Source organism: Chinchilla lanigera, unplaced genomic scaffold (assembly GCF_000276665.1).
Source record: "Chinchilla lanigera isolate Chin_1 unplaced genomic scaffold, ChiLan1.0 scaffold00072, whole genome shotgun sequence".
NCBI classification, from domain to species: Eukaryota; Metazoa; Chordata; class Mammalia; order Rodentia; family Chinchillidae; genus Chinchilla; species Chinchilla lanigera.
The window spans coordinates 4947864-4972527 of record NW_004955473.1 but is presented as its reverse complement, the minus strand read 5'-3'; the positions used below and the strand labels follow the sequence as shown (position 1 = coordinate 4972527).

At 50.7% G+C, this 24664-nt stretch overlaps 1 protein-coding gene across 5 annotated transcripts in view; it reads right to left on the bottom strand.

Moving 5' to 3' along the window:
• The window catches only part of Elf4 (E74-like factor 4 (ets domain transcription factor)), a 51514-nt gene that overhangs the window by 13756 nt on the left and 13094 nt on the right, over positions 1-24664 (bottom strand). For 4 of the 5 annotated variants that reach the window (XM_013523065.1, XM_005401248.2, XM_013523066.1 and 1 more), the window contains exon 2: positions 1473-1710. The exons of the other annotated variant lie outside the window; for it this stretch is intronic. In XM_013523065.1, coding sequence (XP_013378519.1) covers positions 1473-1544 — 72 coding nt within the window. In that variant the 5' untranslated portion in view covers positions 1545-1710. The remainder of the gene's footprint in view (positions 1-1472; positions 1711-24664) is intronic. 5 annotated transcript variants of the gene reach the window in all.

The window sequence follows — 24664 nt, the reverse complement described above, 5'->3', positions numbered from 1 at the left end:
AGACCTGAAGATGTTCTAAAATGAAGAGAAAGATCTGGAATGTCTGAAATATACATGAGAAAGGGAATGTGGTTGATGGCTTCAGATCTTAAAAAAAAAAAAAAAAAAGGGCAGGAGATCAAATACAGGGGTAGGAATTACCTGGAAGGGAAGAGGAATACTTTTCTGTCCTATGCCAGTGGGAAGGAAATAAGAATATGAGATGTTATAGATAAAAGGGATAAAAGAGGGAAACTGCAGGCACCCTTGGCTTTGGGCCTCTCCATAGGTTGCGGGGAGAGGCTTCCGCCGAGGGTGCAAGACCACTTGGGAGGTGAGGACAGCCTCTAGGAAGACCTGAAAAGTTCCCGAGCAGACTAGGAGCAAGTGGAGAATGGCAGGTAGCACTGAGAATCCAGGTAAATTCGGAGTTTTCCTTCCGTCTCCTTCATGTGCAGCCTTTCTTTCACAAGGCTAGGCACACCAGAGGGCTCAATAACATCAAGCAAGCTTGGCCGGAGCACACAGGACAGAAAGTACTATGCGCTCAGTGCCCATTAGAGGGCAGCCTTTGGTAGGCCAGTGGAGACGGGATCTCTTCGTCCTTGCAAGGATTTAGGATAAAGCGCATTGCTTAGGCTGGGTTGCCTCAGAGGTAATCCAGGCAGATCTCTTGGCGAAGGCAGGGAGATAGCAGCCAGATACGGTAGGAGACAGGGCTTGGCCAGGCGACACTGTGGCCAAACTAGGATCAAAACCTAAGGTTCCCGATTCCAACTTCCATGACTGCCTCCTCTTTCTCCACTGTGTAGAAGGAGGGGAAAGGAGGGTAGTGATGAGTATGCCAGGACACCATCCAATGGGGACAACTAAGTGCATGGAAAATGGGACCTCGTAGTCTCAGTGCAGAGCAAGGTATGGAGCCGTGGGTACCTGAGTGCCAGAATCCTATCCTGTTTTCCACCTTCCTCCCACAAGACCCCATGGCTTTAAGTCTCTCTGTAGACTGGGAGGAGAGGCTTCTGCCTGAATCGTCAGGCTTACCCTGAATCCTCAGGTGGAAGCTGAAAAGAACCCATCAACTGGGCTAGAGCCAGGCATCTGAAGATGCCAGGGCTTGGACTCTACCCTGCAGTTTCAGCTGGCAGGGGCCCTCTTGCTATGTGTTCATCCCAGCACCTTTCTCAGTGTCACCCTGGGGGAGAAGGAAGCGGTCAAAACCCCTTACAATCATCAGAGCACGCCTTGTGACTTCAGTCCCTGCTGCTGACTGACCAACAACTCAGCTGATTATTTAGCAGCCACTTGGATTGGTGAGCAGCCAGCTCCCTGAATGACCATCCGATGACTCCCACCTGGCTACATGAGTGAGGAGCTGGTGCGCAGGCTGGCTGCCACACGGGTCCAGTGCCCTGAACATAGTAGGTGCTTGATCAATATTTGCTGACTGGCTAGCCAGCCAGCCCACTGGACTTCATTCTCCCGGACCATACCTGGTGGATGTCATCCATTCCGTTGCTTGCAAACTCAAAGATCAGGTCACTGGGCTGTAGGGTAATGGCCATACTGTCCGCTCGGAGAGCTGACAGCAGGTCTCCCAAGCTCTCTGGAGCTGCAGTGCTTTCTTAGTGAGGAGATGCTTAGTGCCTCCCCCAGCCACGTAGAGAGCTGGAGTAGGGGGTGGCCTCCAGCAGGCTCAAGACTGCATACTGGGCCAACCACAGGAGCGAGCTAGGGAGAAGGGAGAGATGGAGACCATGAGTAAGTCAGCTTCCTCGGGTTCTGTTGCCAGGACAGCTGGTGAACCTGAGGGACCGTGCCATGCCAGGCAGAAGACCAGTACAGGTCTGATGGAAAGGGGAGGCCGATGGAGAAGAAAGGAAGCAGGGAAGGAAGGAAAGAAAAGAAGGAGTCGGCTGAATTGTTTCCAGCAGGAAGAAGCTGAACCTTGGTGCCAGTCGGGGTCACCAGCATCTGCTTTCTGGCCAGGCCCAAAGACACGCAGCTGCCCCTCTGCCTGCCGCTTCTCCTGGAGAAGGCAACAGATAGAAGGGGTTTGGTGCTTATTTATTTTTATTACTTTATTTATGGTGTGGCTGGGGATTGAACTCAGGGCCTTCACACTGAGCTACATGCCCAGCTTATTTCATTTTATTTTGAGACAATTGCTCACTAAATTCCTCAAGCTGGGCTCCAACTTGCCATTGTCCTACCTCAGTCTCCCAGAGTACTGAGATTACAGCTGGCTTGGGGATCTTTCCCCTCAGTACATGGCTGCAGGAAATGGCAGGGCACCCAGGATGACCTCAGGCAGGGGCGATGGTGTGAAGAATCCCCATAACTCCTTTGGCTTAGGAAAGAATTCGTGGCGGGGGCTCCGCGAGGGGACACAGGGCATGCAGGGTGCTCTGAGGCTCAATGTACCTTGGGAGTGGCCGCCAGTGAGCTCTGAAGGGCAGAGTCTACTGAGGAAGAAGTGTCCCTCTGCGGGGGTTGTACTGTGTCGGGGCCAGAGTGAGGGGGCCTATGAGACAGGTGGGCCACATGCACGCTTGTACCCCCTTCCTCCACTGCCTGCCAGAGAGGGTGACCTCTGTGTGATGTGTGGCTTTGCGCTCTTGGTTCAGCTTTGCTTTCAGTTTCAAGACTAAACTGTCACCCTGGGAACTTGTGAGGAGAGCCCTGGCTGGGGGAAGGGCCGAGGAATCTTCCCCGTCCTCCGGCCCGCGAGGCCCCTTTTCCAGGAAACCTCTGTCTGCTGCAGCCCACACAGGACTCTTCTCCTGATGCCTCCCGTGCTCACATGGCCTCCGGGCCTCCGGCTGCTTCCTGCCTCCATTCCTCGCTGTCAGCGCCCTTGTGGCTGGGCTCGGCCGAGCATGGTCACACCCATGGCCGCCTCCCAAAGCCCTTGCTCGCCTAGCCATGGCCTCCCCGCTCCTGGGCCCCTGAACACTCGGCCTCTGCACTTCAAGGTACCACATCTGTGGCCCCTCGGGCACACTGGGGGTGTGCGATATGTTTCAGTGTGCGGATGTCTACGCCAGCAGCCTGATTCAACCATGAAGAATTGGGTCCACCTACGAGAGAGCGAATCACTGAACCCCACCTGCAAGACACACCCTGGGCAGTGCCAGGGTGGTAAACCCTGCCCTGGCCCAGAAAGAAATGAGGAACTTCAGAGAGGGGCAAAGGGGAGGAAAGGGAGGGGGACCATGGGTGACCTCCATAATGACCGCTCTCCCCCCACAGGAGACACCCAAGCCTCTGCCACTTCCTTTCCGTTAGCCCACAGGGCTGGCCCCACCCTCTCTCCAACCCCAGCCTCACCCCCACACCTTTCTAGCCACCCCAACAAAATGCCTGGAGAAGTCACTCGGCTTGGGTCAGCTCCACCTGTCAGGTCCAAGTCGCCCTTCTGCTGAAGGAGAGTGAGCCAGACCCACACTCAGTAGGACCAGGGGAGGCACCTTCAGACCAACTTGTCCTGGTTCGCTCCTCCCACTCGACTCTGCATGTGACCCGGTCTCCTTGGCCTGGGCTCCCAAGGCAGGGCCATTTATGCTTGGAAGGTCTGTCTCCCTTAGCCTAAGTGCCTGGAGGGCCCCCCAGGCCGAATTCTTCCACAGCTCCCTAGTCCTCCCACATGCTCTGCTGACTGCCCCCAGAACCCTATTCATCAAAGGAAAGCTGATCACTTTCACCTAATCCTCCTGTGTCTAAACACGAAACTCCCGCATGCATCCACCCCTCCCCCCAGGGCCGGTCCACTATGGCCCTTCCTGCCAGGTTTGCTGTCTCTTGAGCTTCTCTTCACAGGCCAGCCTTTCTGTTTTTTGAAAGCTCATCATTGGTGTCCTCTGCCAGAGAAACTTCTACGGACCTTCCCTACCTGCCCCATTAGACGGTGGCCTCCTTCAGGGCAGAGGCTACTGTGTTTGTTGGTCATTGATAAAACCTTAGCACCTTGCACTGTGCCTCCCAAGGAGCAGATGCTCAGTTCATGTTTGTGGAAGAGGGAACAAAAGAAAGAACAAACAAATGGTACTCTCCTTTGCCCCTCTCTGATCCGTCAGTATCTGTGAGTGCAGCCTTTTCTGGGAAGCGTGTGGCCATGTGTACATTGAATACAGGCAGGTACATATACTCTGTCACGTGAGAACAGGAGAAATATGCAAGCTTGGAGGTTATGTCGGTATATTTTTGTGTTGCTGGTTCCCCAGGTGCGTGCTCTGTGCTCGCTGTGGGTGTGCAGGGTGTGTGCATGTGTCCCAAGTGTGAAGATACGTGCGTGAGAGCCTCTGTGTGTCAAAGGGCTGCCTGGTCTGGCCGGCAAAGCCACAGGCTCCGTCGTCGGTTCCTCCTCCCCGGCTGCGGTGGTGGCAGTGGTGGCCTGAGCTGCCTCTGTGAGGATGACAAGCCCTCACTTAATGCTGCCTCTGGCTCAGAGAGGCCCTGGTGAAGCGGGAGCAGGCGGGGTTGGCCAGGGTTCTGCTGCACTCCTGCTGTCGCTGAGTGTGTCCCAGCAAGGGAAGGCAGCCCCAGAATAGGTATGGGGCCTGTGGGCCTTTGGGTGAGCCCACAAAGTCCACTCGGCTAGGGAAGTAGGGGAGAGGGAAGACACTGCACTGGGTTGGATGGAACCATTGACTGGCAATGCAAACGGGAGAGGTCTGACACGAGAGAGATGATTCCCACAGCCTCATTTCATGTGACTGCATGTCTAAGAGCCAAAAAGGAGGACCCACTGGTGTAGGTTCTCTGGCACACGCTTGTAAGGTCTTGGGAGGCTGATCCTGGTGATCTCATCCCGCCCCAGGCCTGAAGCTAAGGTGAAGGGGTATAAGGGGCTGTCTTGGCCAAGGGTGAGAACCATCCCCACATGGAACCTTCCAGGCCAGAAAGCTTCCCCCTCCTGCTTTAGATGTTTGAGGATTTGAAAGTGAGAGGTGGAGAGAGGCTCATTTGCATGTTCACTCCCTCTCCCCTGGTCCCTCAAAATAACCTCTCTCTCCCAGGAACTTGAAACCAAAGAAGCCACCACCGCAGAGGCCCACCTGCCAAAGGACAGAGAGGCCCACTCCAGGGCTCCCTCTCCAGGGTCCTTCCAGAGCCCTCTGGCTGAGACACAGCTTGGGTAGCCTAGAACCCCGGACACTGCCTCACTGGCGAGTGGGGTTCAGGGGTCACACGCAGACACTTGACTCAGGGAATGGAATTATTTGGGAACCCTTAGTAACTGGCGGCAAATTCCTCCCTTGCCCTGCCCCACCATTGCGCAGCTCACAGGCAGCTCCAAAGTCCACTCCCAGCCTCTGTCCTAGCAGGGCCAAGAGTGACGGCTCTGTGAGAATAAATGGCCCCCAGAAGCTGCCATACATGAATGTGTGCCACAGGAGGGAAGAGCAGGCCAAGGCAGCTGCGTCCCCAGCCTGCAAATACACCCCTCTGGCTCACTGCGGTTCTGACTGCATTGCAAAACCAAAGCAAAACAGAAGTGGTTTGGGCTGCTTCTGCATCACTACAACTGGGCTCCCTTCAGAGGTACAGACCCTTCCAAGGGCTGCCGCTGAAACACATCAAGCAGTGTCGGGCACCCACTCATCTAGACCTCCTCTAGGGGGAAAGAAGCCGGGCGTGGAGGGGCACACCTGTCATCTTAGCACTCGGGAGGCTGAGGCAGGAGGATCTTTGAGAGTTCGAGGCCAGCCTGGGCTGCACAGTGAGTTCAAGGCCAGCCTGAACTGCATAGCAAGACCCTGTCTCAAAAAAAGAAAAGAAAAAAAAAAAAATAGAGGGAAACAGCTCCGATGTGCAAGCCACGTCCACAGTCTCCGTGGAGTGCGTTTGAATCTACACCCTCTCAGCCGAGCCAGTGGCTCTCACAAAATTGCTGGTAACACCCGTGGCATTTTCACACATGCCAGGAAACATGGGAGCCAGATGGTCATCTGGGCCACACAGCGAAACTCTCCTCCAGTCCTTGTCCCTCAGAGCCAACTCTCCTGAAATACCTCGCTCTCCATGAAACCTTTCTGGAATTCTCTGGAAAGGAAGTAACAATTTCCTTCATGCCATTTCCTACTCCCTCAACACCCCTCCCCCACAGCCACAAACAAAATGGAAACTACCCCAGGAACAGCTGTACCCTCCACTTAAAAACAGCCCCGCCCCCGGCTAATAGTCATCCAGCGGCGAATGTGCCTGCTGTGCCACGTGACCAGTGGCGTGTACTTCATAGCCGAGGGCCAATGTCAGGGCTCCAGGCCATCTTCCTGGACAGAGCAGAATGAAGCCATCCATAGGACTCACACCCACAGTCTTGGCCCAGTTAGGGCCGGACTCCAAGCAGCCAGCTAATCCTCCGTGTTGAGCAAGTGCCCAGTGAAGGGGCCCGGCCGCAGCTATTTTGTCAGCTCCTTCTCCATCCCTTTTTTCCACCACCCCCTCCATCTGAGATGAAATCAGGAAGAGGGAGGAGGAAAAGAAAGGTTTTGCAAGCTCTGTTGGTTGGGGTTTCTTCCTGCGTATTTACAAGAAACCCAGTTCCCTTCTTTGCCCCTGTCACTGCCTGATTCTAGCTAGAGCTTGTCACAGCTGCAATGGCCAAGCAGGCCCAGAGTTTGTCCCTAGCTGCCCCCTTCACCTGCCCTCTGCTCGCCTCTCAGTCCCACGTTCCCAAGCCCCAGTCTGTCCCAAGGCAGAGGCCATTAGGGCTGCGGGCCCCCAGCAGAGATGTCTGCTTTCTCCGTGGGGTGCTGGCTGCACGCCCACAGGCGAGGTAACCCTGGACAAGTGGCCATCTTTCTGCGCTGCGGCTTATATCATCTTTCCAGTGAGTGCTGAGGGTAATCTGGGCTCAGTGGGGGACCCCTAGAGCATCTTGGGTGAATAAAGAGGATGCCTAGGAGAGAACGTTGAGAATTAAAATGCACTTAGGGCTGGGGATGTGGCGCCTAGTGGAGCGCTTGCCTAACATGTTCTCAAGGTTCCGAGTCCCATTCCCAGCACCAAAGGGGAAAAAAACACACATCTGGAAGATGAGCTTCAGGTGTGACCTTCAGAAAGCGAGGGAGCCTGGGCCCTGTTACACCCGCTGACCTCACTCCCGTTGGTTTTGGAACCCAGCCGGAGGGTCCCAGCTGTTGGCCGAGAAGGGGCTGACTCTTGCCTGGGTTAGGGGCCCTGCAGACCAGAGCGCTCTGTCCGCTGCCCTCTCCCCACCCCCGTGTCACCTTGCCCAGCCCTTCGGGCTGCGGTTATGTAGCAAGAAGAGCACTACAGCAGCCCCAAGAGGGGAGGAAGTGGGGAGGGTTACTGACAAAGGGAACCTGTTAGGGAGCCTGTTTCCTCAGAAAGCGAAAGGAGCACCCCCTGGAGGTGTCTGCAGCCACCACTTCTCTAGTGCTTCAGGGACAAAAGGCCGAGGAGTCAGTGACAGAGGAGACACTGCAGTAGAAGGGGCAAATCCAAGCCTGGAGCAGCTACTGAACCCCAGTGTGATGTGCTGCCAGCTACAACCTAGGAGGGGCCGCTGGAAGTCCCTGCAGGCCCGAGCTGCCCAGCTAGGAGACTTCAGTGGCAAGTCACCTTCCTCCTCTGGCGAATGGGGGATATCCTGCCTAGTTCCAGGAGCTGTTGCAAAGGGCATTAACTGACGTAGGCAAAAGTTCCCTGTTATACCCCAAAGTGTTTTTCCAATTCCTGGTCTCAACTGTGACTTTGGGACCTTGGTTGCTCTGCTCGTGAAGTATTCAGTCTTTGGGCCAGGGATGTAGCTCAGTGGCACAGTGCCTGCCTGGAAAATGCGAGGCCCTGAGTTCGATTCCCAGTACCTCCCACCAAAAAAGTATTCAGTCTTTACCTAGATGGAGAGAAAGGGAAGTGGAGATGATGGGATGAAATGAGGGCTGAGGGGACATGACCAACAGCTTCAAAATATATGGTTAAACCATCCACGCTAGTTTGTACCAACATAGCATGAGACCCTGTCTCACAAAATAAAATAATTACATAAAATAGCTGGGCATGGTGGTGTATGCCTGTAATCCCAGCACTCTGACAGGCTAAGGCAGGAGGACCACGAGTTTGAGCCCAGCCTGGGTGACTTGGTGAGACCCTGTCTCAAAATAAAAAATACAGAGGAGCTGGGGATGGAGTTGTAAAGACCCTTGGTTTTAGTGTAAAGACCCTTGGTTCAGTCCCCAGAACATATATACATACATGTGTAAGTACAACTTATAGTAGAGAGAGGAAACCAATATGACCATCGGGGAGAGGGAGCACTGGTTGGGGAGCTGGATAAGCAGCTAGGCTCTAGATCCATCAGACAGTGGAATTTGAATTTAATATGGAGACCAACTGGGAGTGATGATTCTTAAGCAAGGAGTGGCATATAAAAGTGGTCCTTTTTTTGTGTGGAGGGGAGTCAGTGCTAGAGATCAAACCCGGAGCCTTCACACTTCACATCCCCATCCCCAGCTCTTTTTTATTTTGACAAAGGGTTTGCCAAGTTGCTAAATTTCCCAGGCTGGGCTTGAACATGCCATCCTCCCGCCTCAGTCTCCTAGAGCACTGAGATTCCAAGCGTGTCCCACCACACCAGGCAACAAAAGCAGTTCTTTAGGAAGAGCAGCTTGGTCTGGCTTTAAGAACGAGCCACGAGAGGAGGCGATGGAAGGAGACCGGGTCAGGCAGCTGAAGCAAGTCACAGAGCACTCCCCAAAGGAACAAATGAATAACTACGGGGTAATACAGAAGCTGAGGAGGCCCCAAGACGTGTACCGTTCTCGTGGGAATATGTCAAAAGACACAAAGTAATCAGGGCAGGAAACATGGCCAGACACAGAGTTTAGCCTGGATCCTTTGAATCTAGGATTATCTTTTTAAAACCAGGATTAATGGGAGAAGGAAGATCCAAACAGGCACGTAGTCAAGGCTCCATCTTTTCTGAGTCTGGGGCTGCCGGACAGGAAGGGCTTAGACAAATGCTCAGTAGCCACACGAGCTGGCCTGGCCTAGTGCCGTGGGTACAGTACAATACAGCATGGGGGCAGAACTGCATGTGCCGAATGGACAGTCACTCGGAACGGCACACACCCTGCCCAGCCCCCAGGAAGGTCTGCTTGCTTCCATTGCTGGGGGAGGAAGGGCGGGAACAGAAACACTGACCAGAGACTAATTAAATCCATTAGTGAAGTTTTTAGAAGCTGGAGTAATCTGTGACTCGGCACCAACAGGATATTAAGTCAGATAACTTTTTATTGAAGGGACAGTGTTCTTTGTCAAGGCCCCTGGCAGAGTGTGTCCTAGAAACTACACAGAGGCTCCTTGCTCAGGAAGGGAGCCTTCCGGTCCTCACCTAAGGTGGGAGGGGTGTAGTGGGCCCATTGCATGCTTGGCCCTGGGTATCCCTTGCAAATGCCCCTTTCCCCTCCTGGCAATTTCCCAGGCCAGCCAAGGCAAAAGGCAATACTTCAGGCACAAGGCTGGTGCTCCAGAGTTCCCACGCGGAGGGGAGGGTGCCAGAAAGGATGAGGTAGGAAGCAGCCTATCAGCGCCTGGGCAGATCGGGATAGCAGCTTCTGCTCCGGAAGTCATTGAGAGTGCCCGCCTGCCTGCAGCCTGGGTTCCTCCTCCTCTCCCTCGCACTACTGAGACCTCTCCTTGAGCCAGAGTCCCAGGATATTAAAGCTAAAAGGGCACCGAAAGATCACTGCAGCCATCCCTGAAGTTATCCAACTTCAGACACCGAGCCCCTGAGGGAAGGGAAATGACTTGTTCAAGGTCACATAGCTAGTCACTGTGACTCCCAGGCAATCCTTTTTCCTCCTCTCCTCATTGTCTCCAGGCATCCTCAACAAAGCTGACCCTTTCCTGTGGCAAGACCAGCAGCAGTCAAAGATGCAGGGCTGGCAGTAACAATGAGGCCACACATGTGCAGAACACATTTAACTTCCATGGTGACTTCCCCACCTCCGCGCCTTTGTCTGCACTGTCCCCTAGGCCTAGTATGCCCCTCCTCAACCTCTGCAGGCCCAGTTCCCACACATCCCTCAAGATTTGAAGCAAATGTCACCTTGTTTTCAAAGTCTTACAGGCTTCCTCCTCCTTCTCATGATGCCCCACCTCCCATTTTTCCTGGTACTTGGAATTGAATCCAGGGCCTTGGCACTGAGCTACATTCCCCAACCTCTTGTTCCTTCTTATTTTTGAGACAGGGCCTCACTAAATCACTAAGTTGTGCAGGTGGGGCTCAAACTTGTGATCCTCCTGCCTCAGCATCCCAGAGTGTCAGGATTACAGGTGTGCACCACCACTCTCAGTCTTGGCTTAATTTCTTAGGCCCAAGTAGGGGTTAACAAACCATGGCTCACATGCCAAATCAGACCCATTGTCTGTTTTTATACAGCCTGTAGGCTGACAATAGGTTTTTCTTTCATTTTTAAATGATATGGGGGGAAATCCAATAAAAATAATATTTAATGAAGCATGAAAACAATAGGAAATTAAAATGCCCATCAATAAAGTTTTATTGGAACACAGGTACATGAATTTGTTTATGTATTGTCTATGGCTGCTTTTATTTTATGAGTAGTTGCGACCAGAGTTTGTATGGACCGTAAAGCCTAAAATATTTACTATCTGATTCTTTGTAAAAAACGTTGCTAGCCAGATGCGGTGGCACACGTTTGTGATCAGCATTCTGGGAGGCTGAGGCGGGAGGATCATGAGTTCAAGACCAGCCTGGATAACTTAGTGAGAGACCCTGTCTCATAAAAAGGGAGCGGGGGTGGGGACGTAGCTCAGGGCGAAGGCCCTGGGTTCAACCCCCAGTACTATAGGAAAAGAACAAAAACAAAACAAGCATTACCACAACAAAAACCACTTTGCTGAATCCTGGGCTCAAGGCCTCACTCCGTTTTGAAGCAACACCACGCTCCTATCTGCAGACCCGGGATGGAAGCCAGGGCCTCACGCATGTTAGGCGAGTACTCTGGGCTACATCCCCAGCCCCCATCAGGCTCATTTCTGAGAAGAATGTCACAGGGCCCTGGGGATAGAGGTGCCTGGGGGAGGTGTGGGACAGGAAACACAGACTCAGCAGATTTTCCTTAGAGAGCCCTAGTCCAGTGTCAGGAGTTCTGAGTTCTGGCTCTGGCTCTGGCTCTGCTGATGTGACCTCAGCAAGTCACTTCTGCTTTGTGTGCCTTAGTTTCCTCGTCTGCACAATGAGGGGGTTGGCCCAGATGGTGTCAGGCCTTTCTAACCCTGTGATTTAGCATCAGCGATCCTGATCCTTCGTGTCTCCAACTTGCCCAGTTTTGAGCAGGTACAGTCTTGATCATTTACTCTCAGAACAAGCGCTTACAGAAGGTTTCCCTGCCCAGCTGTGGTTTTCCGCCGTGGCTGCGGTGGGGGCCCCGCTCCGCTCACCTGCCCCGTCCTGTCCTCCCTCCATCCCCTCCCCTTCCTCCCGGAGACCTGGCTGCCCTGCTCCGAGTTCTGCTCCCTGCCAAGGGAAGACGGCCTCCTCCACAAGAGCCCTGCCCTGCCAGTCCGCTGGACCAAAAGCCTGAGCTCTGGGGCACAAGGGCAGCTGGGAAGGACTCTCACCCCAAGCTCCCAGGGCTCACAGCAAACAGGCGGGGGGCAGGAGATGGGGCTGGCTCTCTCAGCAGCACCCCTGCTCTGCCAGAGGAAGCAGCCCTTCTCTGCCACTTCCTGTCCCAGGGGTTTCAGCAGTTTCCCCTTCAGGGCCTGCTGGCCCTCCAGCCCCACCCCTGTCCCACTCGGGTCAGAGAGTGCAAAGAGGGGAGGATCCCTCACAGGAAGGCTGAGGAGACAGCTGTTTACACAAGGGGACGCCCCTGCGGGAGGGGGTCAACCAGGGGGATGCTTTACCTGGGCCACAGATGGAGCCGACTCCATAAACCGTCTCTGGTTACCAATGAACAGAAATGAGTTCATGGCTTAACCTAGCTATGGCCTTCAAAGGTGGGCAGAGTGGGCCTGGCCTTGAAGATGTGGATAAAAATCTGGAAAATAAATGCTGAGCCCAACTCAGGTGCAATGGCACATGCCTGTGATCCCCGCCACTAGGGAGGCTGAGACAGGAGCTCAGCCTAGGCAACTGAGTGAGACGCTGTCTCAATAAAAAAAAAATCAGGTGTGGTCGTACATGCTTGTAATTTCAACACACTGGGGGGCTGAGGCAGGAAGATCACAAGTTTGAGACTCCCCTGGATAACTTAGCAATTTTGTGAGACACTGTCTCAGAAAAAAAATTTATTTATTTTTTTGTTTTTTTTTCCGGTACCAGGAATCGAACTCACAACCTCACACTTGCCAGGTAGGTGCTGTGCTGCTGAGCTAAATCCCCAGTCCCTGAAAAAAAAATTTTTTAAAGTTCATTATAAACTACATCCCCAGTACCACAAAAAATAAATTAAATTAAAGTTAAATTTTATTGTACTAATTTTTTTTTTCTTTTTTGAGACAGGGCCTTGCTATGCAGTTCAAGCTGGCCTCAAACTCACTTTGTAACCCACACTGGCCTCAAGCTTGCAGCAATTCTCCTGCCTCAGCCTCCCAAGTGCTGGGATTACAGGTGTGCACCAGCATACCTGAATCTAAATTAAATTTTAAAGTAAAGGGCCAAGATTGTAGCTCAGTTGTATAGTGCCCCTGGGTTTAATCCCAAAAGTGAAAAGAAGGGAGAGAAGGGGAGGAGCGGGGAGGGGAAGGGAGAGGAAAATGCTGAGGCCACTGGCCAGTAAGGCCTAGCCCAGGGTGGCTTCAGATGGAGGAATGAGTTGAGACAAGAGGAGAGGAAGCCAAGGATGGGGGGGGGGCTAGAATGACGATGTCAGTTCATCATTCTGTAGGGGGCTTGTCCCTAGCACCAGGGGAAAAGCAACAACTGAGAGCAAAGGATTGTATTACATGTGGGTCAAGGGTCATGGCCCTTTCTGGGGAAGGAGCGGAATACTCACATTCCCAGTGCTACTGAATTGGCTGGTGACTTACACTGGAGCACCTCCCAGGTGCCCTTGCAAGGCAGGCTCCTAGTAGGAGGGCCGGGTGCCTGCTAGGGTTCCTGCAGCCATGACCCACTCTTCCCAAGGCCATAGGTCAGAAGCAGTAGCAGCCCAAGGTCCCAGATCTCTGCCCAGTCGCTAGTCCTCCTGGGGACAGACTGGAACTACCTGATCAAGTTCTAGGAGCTGTGATGCCTGAGAAGGGGGCCAGCAGAAGATAGACATAACTCTCTTAGCTTTCCTACGCTGAGTGTTCCATGACGTTCAGGCAGCCCTGAGAAAAGTTCCGGGGACTCCGATAAGTGAGGATTCTGAATGGGCCAGCAAAAATGGATAAGGTAAGCAGGGCATGGTGGTGCACACTTGTAATCCCAACACTTGGGAGGCTGAGGCAGGAGGATCTCAGTGAGTTTGAGGCCAGCCTGGGATGGTAGTCAGTTCAAGGCGTGAACTGCTTTGAACTGCATATTGAGACCTTGTGTCTAATTTAAAAAAGAAAAAAAATCTGAGGCAGAAGGATTGCCATGAGTTCGAGGCCAACCACGGCTACATAAGTGAACTCAAGACCAGCTTGCACTACATAGTGAGACCCTGTCTCAAAACAAAACAAGAAAAAATGGATGAGGAGGTGATCCCAGCCACTCCTCCCACCTCTGAGTGGTCATCTCCCACCTTTAGCCTACAGCCTTGCCCACCCTGGCCTCCTGTCACAACAACAGGGTCCCTCTTTTCCCCCTGTCCATGTGCCCAGGACCAAGAGGAATCAGCTCCCCGAGACTATGGGGCTGAGTCCCACAGCCCCTGAGGGGGGGCTGCCTCCCCACCCCTGCAAGTTAGAGTGAATACTGCTCCGCAGCTGGTGTGCGGATGCCAAGAAGGCCTCTGAGACAACATCTGGACTTGCACCTGGGCTCCTGCCAGCCCCTCCCTGCATCTGCAGTGCAAAGCCAGGCCAGGCTTTGGTTACGAGCAGGTTCAAAGCTGGTGGCACGTGTTTGGAAAGCAAATCCAGCCTGGGCGGAGGGATGGAAGCACTCGAGACTGGTGCCAGCTCAGGGTAAGCACTTGTGGGCTTGGCACCAGAGCTGGGCCCAGGGCAGTGGGTGTGGCCACTGTGGCCTCGGCCGTGGCCCACTGGAGGAGGGGCAGAGGGGCGTGGGTGCTTGTTTAAGTGTGGGCAGATTTTCTCCTATGCCCTCTGATAGCAGTTCAAGTTGCTCCCCTGCTTCTAGGAAAGGGAGCTCCGCAGTGATAGTTACAGCCGGACGGGAGAGTACAGGGAAAAGAGGCGGGGATGCACAGTTCTGGGGGACGAGCTCCGGGGTTGGTGTGGTACCAGGCGCGCTACAGACATTACCTCCTTTCATTCTTTATCTCCCTTCATTCTTACAAAGTAGCAAGTGGCAGAGCTGGGGTTTGAACCTAGGTTTTATTTCTAGCTACTACACTCTTTGAGCTTTGTTTTCAGAGAAATCTATTTTGGTAATAATGTTCAGGTTTTCTTTCCTTTTTTTTTTTTCCTTTTTTGGGTTATGGTGCTGGGGTTCAAACCCAGGGCCTCATGCATATTAGGCAAGTGGCCTACCACTGGGCTACAGCCCCAGCTCAACAATTCTGTTTTAACAGTTCCATTTAAAAACAGTAGAAGGGGAGCCCAAAAGAGATTAGGTGACATAACCAGGGTCACATTGCCAGGCATGAATTGGTCCTTATGTGACCTCAATCTCAAAGTTCCTGCTTTCTTCCCACCCAAGCTGGCGACCATGTTTTGGCATCAGGAGTGCAGGGCTTGCTCACAACACTCAGTTTGCAAGGCTCAGAGCCCCTGTGGGTCCTCGTGCAGCAGAAGCTTCTCAAGCCCAGGTCCCACGCCCCTCAAAACCTCAATCTCAACCGGAGCTTGGCCTAATCAAATCCCCACTTCCTGAGCCAAGTCTGCACCAAAATGACGACAATCTGAGCCTCTATGGCCTGCTGCAGAGGACAGGTATTGTGGAGTAGGAGGCGAACTTCATGCCCATATACCAGGGATTTACCGTTTCTAGAGAGTTCTAGGCTCCAGACCTGCAGAGCCATGGTACAGTCCCTGCCCCATGAATATACAGTTGCTCCTGGCTTCCACACACTGTAAGGCTACATTCTTATCTTGGGGTGTTGGTTCACATGTTTATTCAAATATTTATGGAAAGCCAGCCCTGAGCGCCTCCTATGTGTTAGGCCTGTGGCCAGGGGCTTGATCGGGGCCCCACCTTATTCTTTGTGGTGGGGTCTCTGTATCTACACTTCCAGTAAGCTAAAGTTTCCATCTGCCTAAACATTGCTCGGTGTCCCCTCCAATATATCTGTGGCCTAGGGGCTAGAGGCGCGGGGACAAGGAGTGACAGCTAATGGGTATGAGGTTGCTTCTGATGAAAGAATTTTAAAATGGATTCTGATGATGGATGTACAAGTCTGTGAATATCCTGAAAACCACGGAAGTATACTGAAGTTGCATTGGATGTGAGCTCTATCTAATGAAGCTGTTATTAAAAAAACAAAAACAAACAAAAACAAAACACTGAGGCCCAGAGAAGGGTCTACCCAAGGCCACATGCAAGTTGGGGACTTCTGATTTATGACCCTGAGGCTCTTTCCTCCTGCCAGCCCCCCTACAGCCTCGGCGAGGTTAACTACAGGTTCAGTGAGTGTGCATTACAGGTCCAGGCCTATGCAGGAGAGCTGGGGGCTGCACCTCCAGCTTCAGGGGAGGTGGTAGGAAACTCCCCTGAGCAGGGAGGGGGTGGTTTCACATCTGCCATTCACAGGACTAAGTCCCTGCCCTCTCTGGATACCAGTCTCCCCCTCTGTAAAGCACGGGGGAAGAGGTTGGTGATCCTCTGCTAAAGTCTGCGCCAGCTCTAACCCTCTGAGGTTCTAATTAGAAGGCCCTGCAAGACAGGGCGGAACAGAGCATCAGCCACGCAGCTCTTCTCGGAGGGCTGCAGGAAGCCTTTGACACAATTGACACAATTCTGGGTTCCAATCGATGCTCCTCACCAGCAGTGATGACAACAATTTTCCGGTGAGAGTCAAGTTCTCCCAAACAGTTCTACAGAGTTCTCCGTGGGGCCGAAGCTTGGTTCTGATACCCCAGCCTCACCCCACTCCCACTGCTAAGGAACAGAGCAACCCATAACAGAGACCCATTGATCATGGCCTTCGGAGATGTCAGGAGCCAGGTTCCTGGCCTGGCGCCCAGGCAGGCGGCTCCACCTCGCACTGAGCTTGTCCCCATGGTGGAGGGAGCAGCGATCGCTGATGGCCACCGGTCTAAGCCCCCACTGGACAGGATGTTTCCACATCCAGCCCCACTTCCTGCAGCTAGGCTTGGGCTCCGGTTTCCCCCCTCTCCTGCCATCTGGTCGCCTGCCCTCTGCCCCCTCTCCTTGCTGGGTGTTTACAGGCTGCCTTATCAGCCTGGGGAATCTGGGCCTCACCCAGCCGGCGCCCCGCCTGCCCAGCCCAGACAGCCCGCCCAGGGCCCTACCTGCTCTTTCGTCACTACAGGCACCCGTAGCCGCCACCCCCCTATGCACACAGGGGGTGTGGATGAAGGTTTGCCGCCTGGCACAGGCCCTCGGTGCCTGAGGCCCTGCCTGCCGGAGTGAAACCTGAATATTCATAGCGCTGTACCCAGCCTGCCCAAGCTGGGAAGGGCATACGTTCTTTGCCGGTTGTCATCTCTACCTGCAGGCTATGGGGACAAGGATGAGATGTGTAGACTGCCGCGAAGGCTAGCCTTGGCCTGGGGTGCCTCGATGGCCTGTCTGTCCTTCAACACCAAGGGATGTGTGAGGGCAGCACTAGGCGCGAAGGCTCTCAGAGTCTGGCTGGCATTTTTCAAACTGGAGAGCACTACCACAGCTAGGCTAGCGGTGCAGGCCCAGGAGGGGCTGCAGGCTGAGTGCTGGCGGAAGCAAGGCTAGGAACTGCTCGGCGTGTGCGCCAACCTACATCCAGACTCGAGCCTCTTGGGCCCCAGGCTCTCTCCAGCCCAGCCTGGCACAAACACTGGGATGTGGCCGGCACTCACCACTGAGCAGGTCAGAAGGTTTTCTCCCACAACAGAAGGGCCTAGAGTTCCCCCTCAAATATATTTCCACTGACGAGGGAGACAGAGATGGGGATGGCAAGCAAATGAAGATGCTGGGTGATGGGGTCCCCTCGCAGCACTTTGGGCTAAAGCCTTAAAAGTCCAAGGGACAAGGCCTGCCTAGCTACAGCTGACCAAACCCCAAGTCCCAGACTGGGAATCAAAGCAGCAGTGCAAATTCTGCTTGTCTTCCGGGTGTTTGCATTTTCTTCACTGATAAATAATTTCAGATATATTTGGGGCAGTAGATCGAAATATTTACACTTAGGACCAGATACTATACTTCAAAGAAGTGTCACGAGACTATGCCCTCCTCCTGGGTTTCTAGAACACCATTCCATAGTCTGGGGCTGGGAAAGTTTAGAAAAACACTGCTAGGCAACTTTGGCATTAACGGGCTGTGTGACCACAGACATGTCATGCATGTCACATGGTTCCCGCAGCCTCGGGCCTCCCCCTCACTAGAGATTTCATGGTACCCAGAGCACCTCCCAGGCTTACTGACCTTAGTACAATCAGGTTTCACATCTCTTCCCTACATCAAAACTTTCAGGGGCTGAGGCACCCATGAGACCCCGTGTTCAATTTCTAGCACCTTGCAAAAAGAAACCAGAAAAAAAAAGGCAACAAAATATTTTCAGCAGGAGTACTGGCATACACCTGTAATCTCAGCACTTGGGAGGCTGAGGCAGGAGGATCACCATAAGTTTGAAACCAGCCTCGGCTACATAAGTGAGTTCAAGGTCAGCCTGCACTACATAATGAGACCCTGCCTCAAAAACAAACAAAAAAACACCAGTTTTCAGGCCACCATCTTATCTTCCCAGAAACACACTTTCCTACCACTCGGAGAAATCACAAAACATTTAGTGCTAATGTGTTAATAGCTGATATTGGGTTATTGTGTCATCTTTCTCCTCAACACATTTTCTTTCTTTCCTTCTTATGAGACAGAGTCTTGGCAGCACACACCTGTATTCCCAGCACTAAGGAGGCTGAGGCAGGAGGGTTGCAGATTAGATGCTGGCCTGGGCTACATGGTGAATTCAAGGACAGCCTGGACCACATAGTGAGACCCTGTCCCCATGGTGGTACACATCTGTAATCCCAGCACTCTGGAAGTCTGAGACAAGAAGATCACAAAGTCAAGCTCAGCCTGGTCAATTTAGTACTTAATGAGACCGTGTCTCAAAATAAAAAATAAAAAATGGACTAAGAGCCGGGTGTAGTGGCACACACCTGTGATCACAGCACTCTGGAGGCTGAGGCAGGAGGATCACTGAGAGTTTGAGACCAGCTTGGGCTACAAAGTGAGCTCAAGGCCAGCCTGAACTGCACAGCGAGACCCTGTCTCAAAAAGACAAAAAAAAAGGACTAAGAATATAGCTTAGTGCTAAAGCCTTGAGATCAAGAGGGGAGAGACAGAGAGAGAGAGAGAGAGAGAGAGAGAGAGAAAGGAAGGAAAACAGAGAACGAAAGAAAAAAGGAATGAAAGAGAGAGAACGAGAGAGAGAAAGAGGGAAAGGGGCTTGTTATGTTCATTGTCCAGGCTGGCCTTGAGCTCCTGAACTCCTGGGCTCGAGCAATCCCCCAGCCTCAGCCTCCTGAGTAGCTGGGACTACAGGCATGTCACTGCACTGAGCTCGTATTTTCATTTTAAGAGGCCATCCAGAGCTACTTTGCTCTCCCCTAAAGGAGCTCCAGGGCAGACTAGTAAGGAGGGGAGCTAGAGAGCACTTACTTCTCTGTGGCACTGTCTCCAGTCACACCATCAGCCACGGAGCAAACTGGCCTTTCCCACCTACCCCCGTGCCTGTGCTCTCTGTTAGGAAGATACAGGGGCTGGGTGTGGAAGCCCTTTTAGAAGCTAAAATCTAGGCCTGATGCAGCCGAAGGCCCACTTGCCTGGGAGCAAGGAAGATCAAGTTCCAATCTTGAATCTTGGCCCTGCCTCCACCGAACTCCTCCCTCAGCCCCAGAGCTGGCGCCAACTGCTACTCCAGGACACACATTGAGATCTGTGGCGGTGGCCGTACCAGGGGTACTCGGCAGAGCCTTAGAGTCCAAACTCATCTGTTTGGTTTCCAAAGGTCCTTCAGAGCCTGACCCCACCCTACCTACTCAGCCTGTTTCCCATGATTTCCCAACTCCAGCTGGGCTTCAAGCCCAGTGGTCTCCTCATGGTCCCCCGAGGGAACATTCCAGGATCATTCACAGAGTTTCTCAGGCCTGCCATGCCCTGGCTGCTCCTTTCTGACTAATCAAACAGTACCCAGCCAGCAAGGTCCTGACCAAGTCCCCAACCTCTGGGAGGTGGTTATGCCCTAATAACCACAGTCCACACCCCTGGAGCCCCCTACATTAAACTCCCATAGCCCTTAAGTTCTACCACAAGATCTCTTGAACCCCATGGTCTTGAATTGCTGTTTGACCTGTTTTTTTTTTCTTGTTTCTTTTTCTTTTTTTTTAGATACTGAGATTAAACTCAGGGCCTCCTAGTTGAGCTACATCCTCAGCCATTTTTTATTTTTATTTTTATATTTTATTTTATTTTATTTTATTTTTAAGACACGGTTTCGCTATACAGTTCAGGCTGGACTTGAACTCACTTTATGAACTTTGAGGCTGGCCTCAAACTGCCTCAGCCTCCCGAGTGGGGGGATTACAGGCGTGTACCAGCTGGCCCAGTCCTAGCCATTTTTTAATTAATTAATTTTTTTAAATTTTGAAATAAGGTCTCACTGAGTTGTTAAGCTGCCCAGGTAGGCTTTGGGGTTTAACACTTTTTTTTGTTCTTTTTGTTTTTTCCCACTATCAGGAATCGAACTCACGATCTCACGCTTGCCAGGCAGGCACTGTGCCACTGAGCTAAATCCCCAGCCCCTGCCCAGGTAGGCTTTGAATTTGTCATCCTTCTGCCTCATCCTCTCAAGAGCGCTGAAATTACAGGTATGTACCACTGCACCGGTTACCTTTTTTTTTTTTTTTTTTGAGACACAGTCTTACTATGTAGCCTAGGTTGGCCTGGAAGACATAGAGATCCTCCAGCTTCAGCCTTTCTCTAGTGCTAGGATTACAGGTGTGCACTACCATGCCTGGACCTCCCGTGATGCTCTTGAACTGTCTTTTTTGTTTTTCTTCAATAAGCTTTTATTGGTAAATTTTAGATATACATAATGATCACATTCATCATTCTGGAACTATGTCATGTGTGTCTCTCATTTCCCCAACACACAGTGACATCCACGGGATCAAGGCCTATTTCAGTCTTCTAACTCTAAGACAGGACTGAGCATTCATGAGTTAAGTCCATGTGAATTATCAACCCTAGGTTCTTTTTTTTGTTTTGTTTTGTTTTGTTTTTTTCTCCCGTACCGGGAACCGAACTCACGACCTTTCGCTTGCCAGGCAGGCGCTTTTGCCGCTGAGCTAAATCCCCAGCCCCAACCCTAGGTTCTGATACGTCTTGTGGCTGCAGTTTAGGAGTAGGATCGGGGTACAGTTGGATGACAAAGGTCTCCAGCACTCCAACATTACTCTTCCTGTCTTGCTCCAAGCCTCTCTGAGGAGTAGCATGTGCCCACTCATGTTGTTTATTCCAAGCAGCACTGAGAAGGCAGGCGATAATCATCAAACACTCCCTCTTCATACAAAAGCACAGTGTTTCCACCTTGGGGATAGCCGGCACTGGTCTGACCACTGCACTCTCAGTAAAGGCTTCATATGCTGGATCACTTCTAGGAGCTAAAATGATTGGAGAGAATGGGATATGAAGGGAACTCCACAAGGACAAACTTTGGTTTTAAAAAAGCCTTTTGTTGTCGAGACAGACAGCGCTGGAAAAGGATGTGACTGATATCTGTATAATGATGTATGGGATCATAGACCCAGTCACCAAAAATGGGTTGTAAATGAAGGGCAAATAACAGTCTTAGCTTACAAATGCACAGTAAAGTTAAGGAGTGCCTTCCTCACTAAGAATATTGAACAATAAACATCATCTAAAATAACAGTAACATCAAGCACACTAATGATTACAAAATGAAATTATGTGAGGCCAAACATATATGTTATAACTTTCAATGCAAATAAGATACATTCAGGTATAAAAGAAAATGACACAGGCAATTCAATTCTAAAATTGATAGTATATTATAAAAAACTTAAAGTAGCCAAAACCAACTTCAAAAAAGAACAAAGTTGAAGGGTAACACTGCCTGAATCTAAGAATAATCATAAAGCTACAGTAATCAAGATAGTTGGTATTGGCATAAAGAAAAACAAATAGATCAATCGATAGACTAGAATGTAGAGTCCAGTATAAGCCCACATATATAAAGACAATAATAGGCTCCCAATAGCTTTTTCAATGAATGGTGCTGGCATAATTGGATATCCATGTGTAGGAAAAGAAAAAAATTAAATGAATTTTGATTCATACCTTTCACCATGTAGAAAATTAACTCAAAATGGCTCACAGACCAAAATGTAAAGCCTAAAATTATAAAACATAAGAAAAATACTTCTGACCTAGGCTGCTTCTTGTGTGTGACCTAGGCTTAAGTGGGGATTTCTTAGCTCTAACACTAAAAACATGGTTTGTAAGTGGAAAAATTGATTAATTGCACTTCATCAAAATTAAAAACTTCTGGCCAGGTGTGGTGGTGCACACCTGTAATCCCAGCACTCAGGAGGCTGAGGCAGGAGAATCGTTGTGAGTTCGAGACCAGCCTGATGAGCTCAAGGCCGGTCTGAACTACATAGCGAGGCCGTGTCTCAAAAAGGTCCAATAAATAAACAAACAAACAAACAAACAAATATAAAAAATTATTCTCTTCAAAAAAAAATTTGAAGAAAATGAAGACAAGCTACAGACTAGGAGAAAATCTTTGCAAAGCAGGTATTTGATAAAGATCTTGGGCCGGAGTTATAGCTCAGTGGCACAAGTGCCTGCCAGGCAATTGCAAGGTCCTGAATTCAATTCCCAGTGCCAAAATAAAAACTCTTTTATCCAGAATCTATAAAAAACTCAACACTCAGCTACAAGAAAACAATTTTAAAATGAGCAAATGAGTTGAACAGGTACTTTGTGACAAGCACATGAAAATGTTCAGCGTCATCCATCACTAAGGAAATCCAAATAAAATCCACAATGTGATGTCTTGTGTGCGTATCAGAATAGCTATAAGGTAAAAAGGCCCCATAGACCTAGTGTTAGTGAGGATCAAGAGGAGCTTTGGCCCTACCTCCCATGCTGGTGGGAATATAAAAAAGGTACAGCCACTTTGGGAAATAGTTTAATAGTTTCTTAAAAAGTTGAACCTAATTCCCTATCATGAATGTGATCATTATGTATACCTAAAATGTACCAATAAACTTCCAACAGTTTTTTTTTTCTTTTGGTACCAGGAATCGAACTCAGGACCTCACACTTGCCAGGCAAGCACTTGTGCCATTGAGCTATATCCCCGGCCCTGTCCCAATAAACTTAATTAATTAAAAAAACAAGAAAAAAAAAAAGAATGTCACAACTCAGAAAACAAAAAGTTGAACCTTCACTATTATGTAATCCAGTTATTTCACTTCTAGGTATTTAACCAAGACAAAAGGAAATATAGAGCCATGACAAGATTTGTACACAGACGTCTATAGCAACTTTATTTGTAATAGCTAAGAACTAGAAAAGCACGAAATGGCCATCAGCTGATGAACGGTAAACAATGTATGTTTTATCCACACATTGGAATGCTACTTTGCAAAAAAAAAGAAAAAAGGAATGAGATACCGGTATATACAACAAGAAGGATGAATCTTAAAATAAATACGTGGAGTGAGAGAAGCCAGACCAAAAAAGGCTGCATGCTATATGACTCCAGTTGCGTAAAACTTTAGAAAATGCAAACTAATCTATAGCGCCTGAATGCAGCCCAGGGGCTGCCGCTGGACGGGAGGGATCACGCAGGGACACAGGAAAACTTTCCGGGAGTGACGCATATGTTCACTCTCTTGATTGTGGTGATGATTTCATGGGTATATACCCATGTCAAATATTATCAAATTGTACACTTGGAAATATATGCCGTTTATTGCATAACAATATGACTTCAATAAAGCTGTTAAATAAAAAGAAGGCAAAAAGGGCCCAGGACTGAACAAAATAACAGCCACCATCACCACAATAGTAGTAACAGTAAACACTGGAATTTCATCATGTGACATTACTATGCAACTTGACTATGTAATAATTCTTCTGTAAAGCAGTACAGACCAAAGAAGCACGAATTCCCATGCTCTCTCAGAAAGTGTGTTCCTTGGTACCACAAGTAGAGTCAGACCCTGAACCTTGAGACTTCTCAAGCAGGCTGATTGGGATGGGCTTATGGGTTTCAGGGCTGTCTCACTCTGATGCCAATATTATTGTCTCCCTGGGTCTGGAATGCCCCTAGAACACAGCCAGTGGTCTCTCTTTCCTCTTTTGAAAGGCCACTTTCCCTCTAACCTCCACAAAGCCTACCTCAGAAGCTGAAGAAGGATGATCTTTCTCTCAACTAGCCATTGGACCCAACATCACCAAGTCTGTGATGCTCCCATAGGCTGGTTGGCAAGTCAGCTCTCGCCCGCGATGGGACTAAGTGTGTGTGTGTCCTGACAACTCTAGAACTGGGCTTAAAGCCTCCAAGCAGGGGGATGGGCTTATTGTGTTTTGGTTTTGGTTTTTTGTTTTGGTTTGGTTTGGTTTGGTTTTTGTTGTTTTAGGATTAGTGTGGTGCCAGGAAAGTGGTCACCTAGTGAGAGCCAGGTGTTTTCTACGGATGAATTCTCACAGTCTCGATCAGAGCTGAAGTAGCCTCTGTTATCCTCCGGGGGGAACATTATGGAAAAAGACAGATTATCTCCTCAGGCTACAGCTAAGTACCTCCTTGTTATCGGTTCATCAGGAATTTGGGGAGGTTAAGGCTAATTGCCCACCCTCTCATCCCCTGAGGCCTTGTTGTCCTAACCTCAAGAGTAGAGACCAAGGGACCAAGTGGGGGACTCTTCTCAGGGGTGGTCCTGGGCTCCTGTTCCCGTGGATGGTCACCGGCTCCTCAAGCAAGCACAGTTGGGTCAACAGCAGAGGGATCCTCCAAGTTACCTTCTGAGAAGCCTTTGCAAAGGGGATGGTCCCAGCCCCTCAGAGCATTGTGGGCAAAGGCAGAGCTCTAGCCCTAAACCCAGGCCTCTGGGAACCTACCACTTATGCCAGCAAAGGGTTTACTGGCTCCCAGAATTCTCCACTCAGGAGACCAATAACAACACACTAATAATCGATAAATAGTCCCTGGGGATAGAATGTTGGCCTTTCCCTCAAAGGAATGAACTATCAGGCATGGTGGCTCACTCCTGTAATCCCAGCAGTCGGAAGGCTGAGACAGGAGGATCATTGCGAATTCAAGACCAGCCTGGGCTACAAAGTGAGCTCAAGGCCAGCCTGAACTGCATAGCGAGACCCTGTCTCAAAAAGACAAAAAAA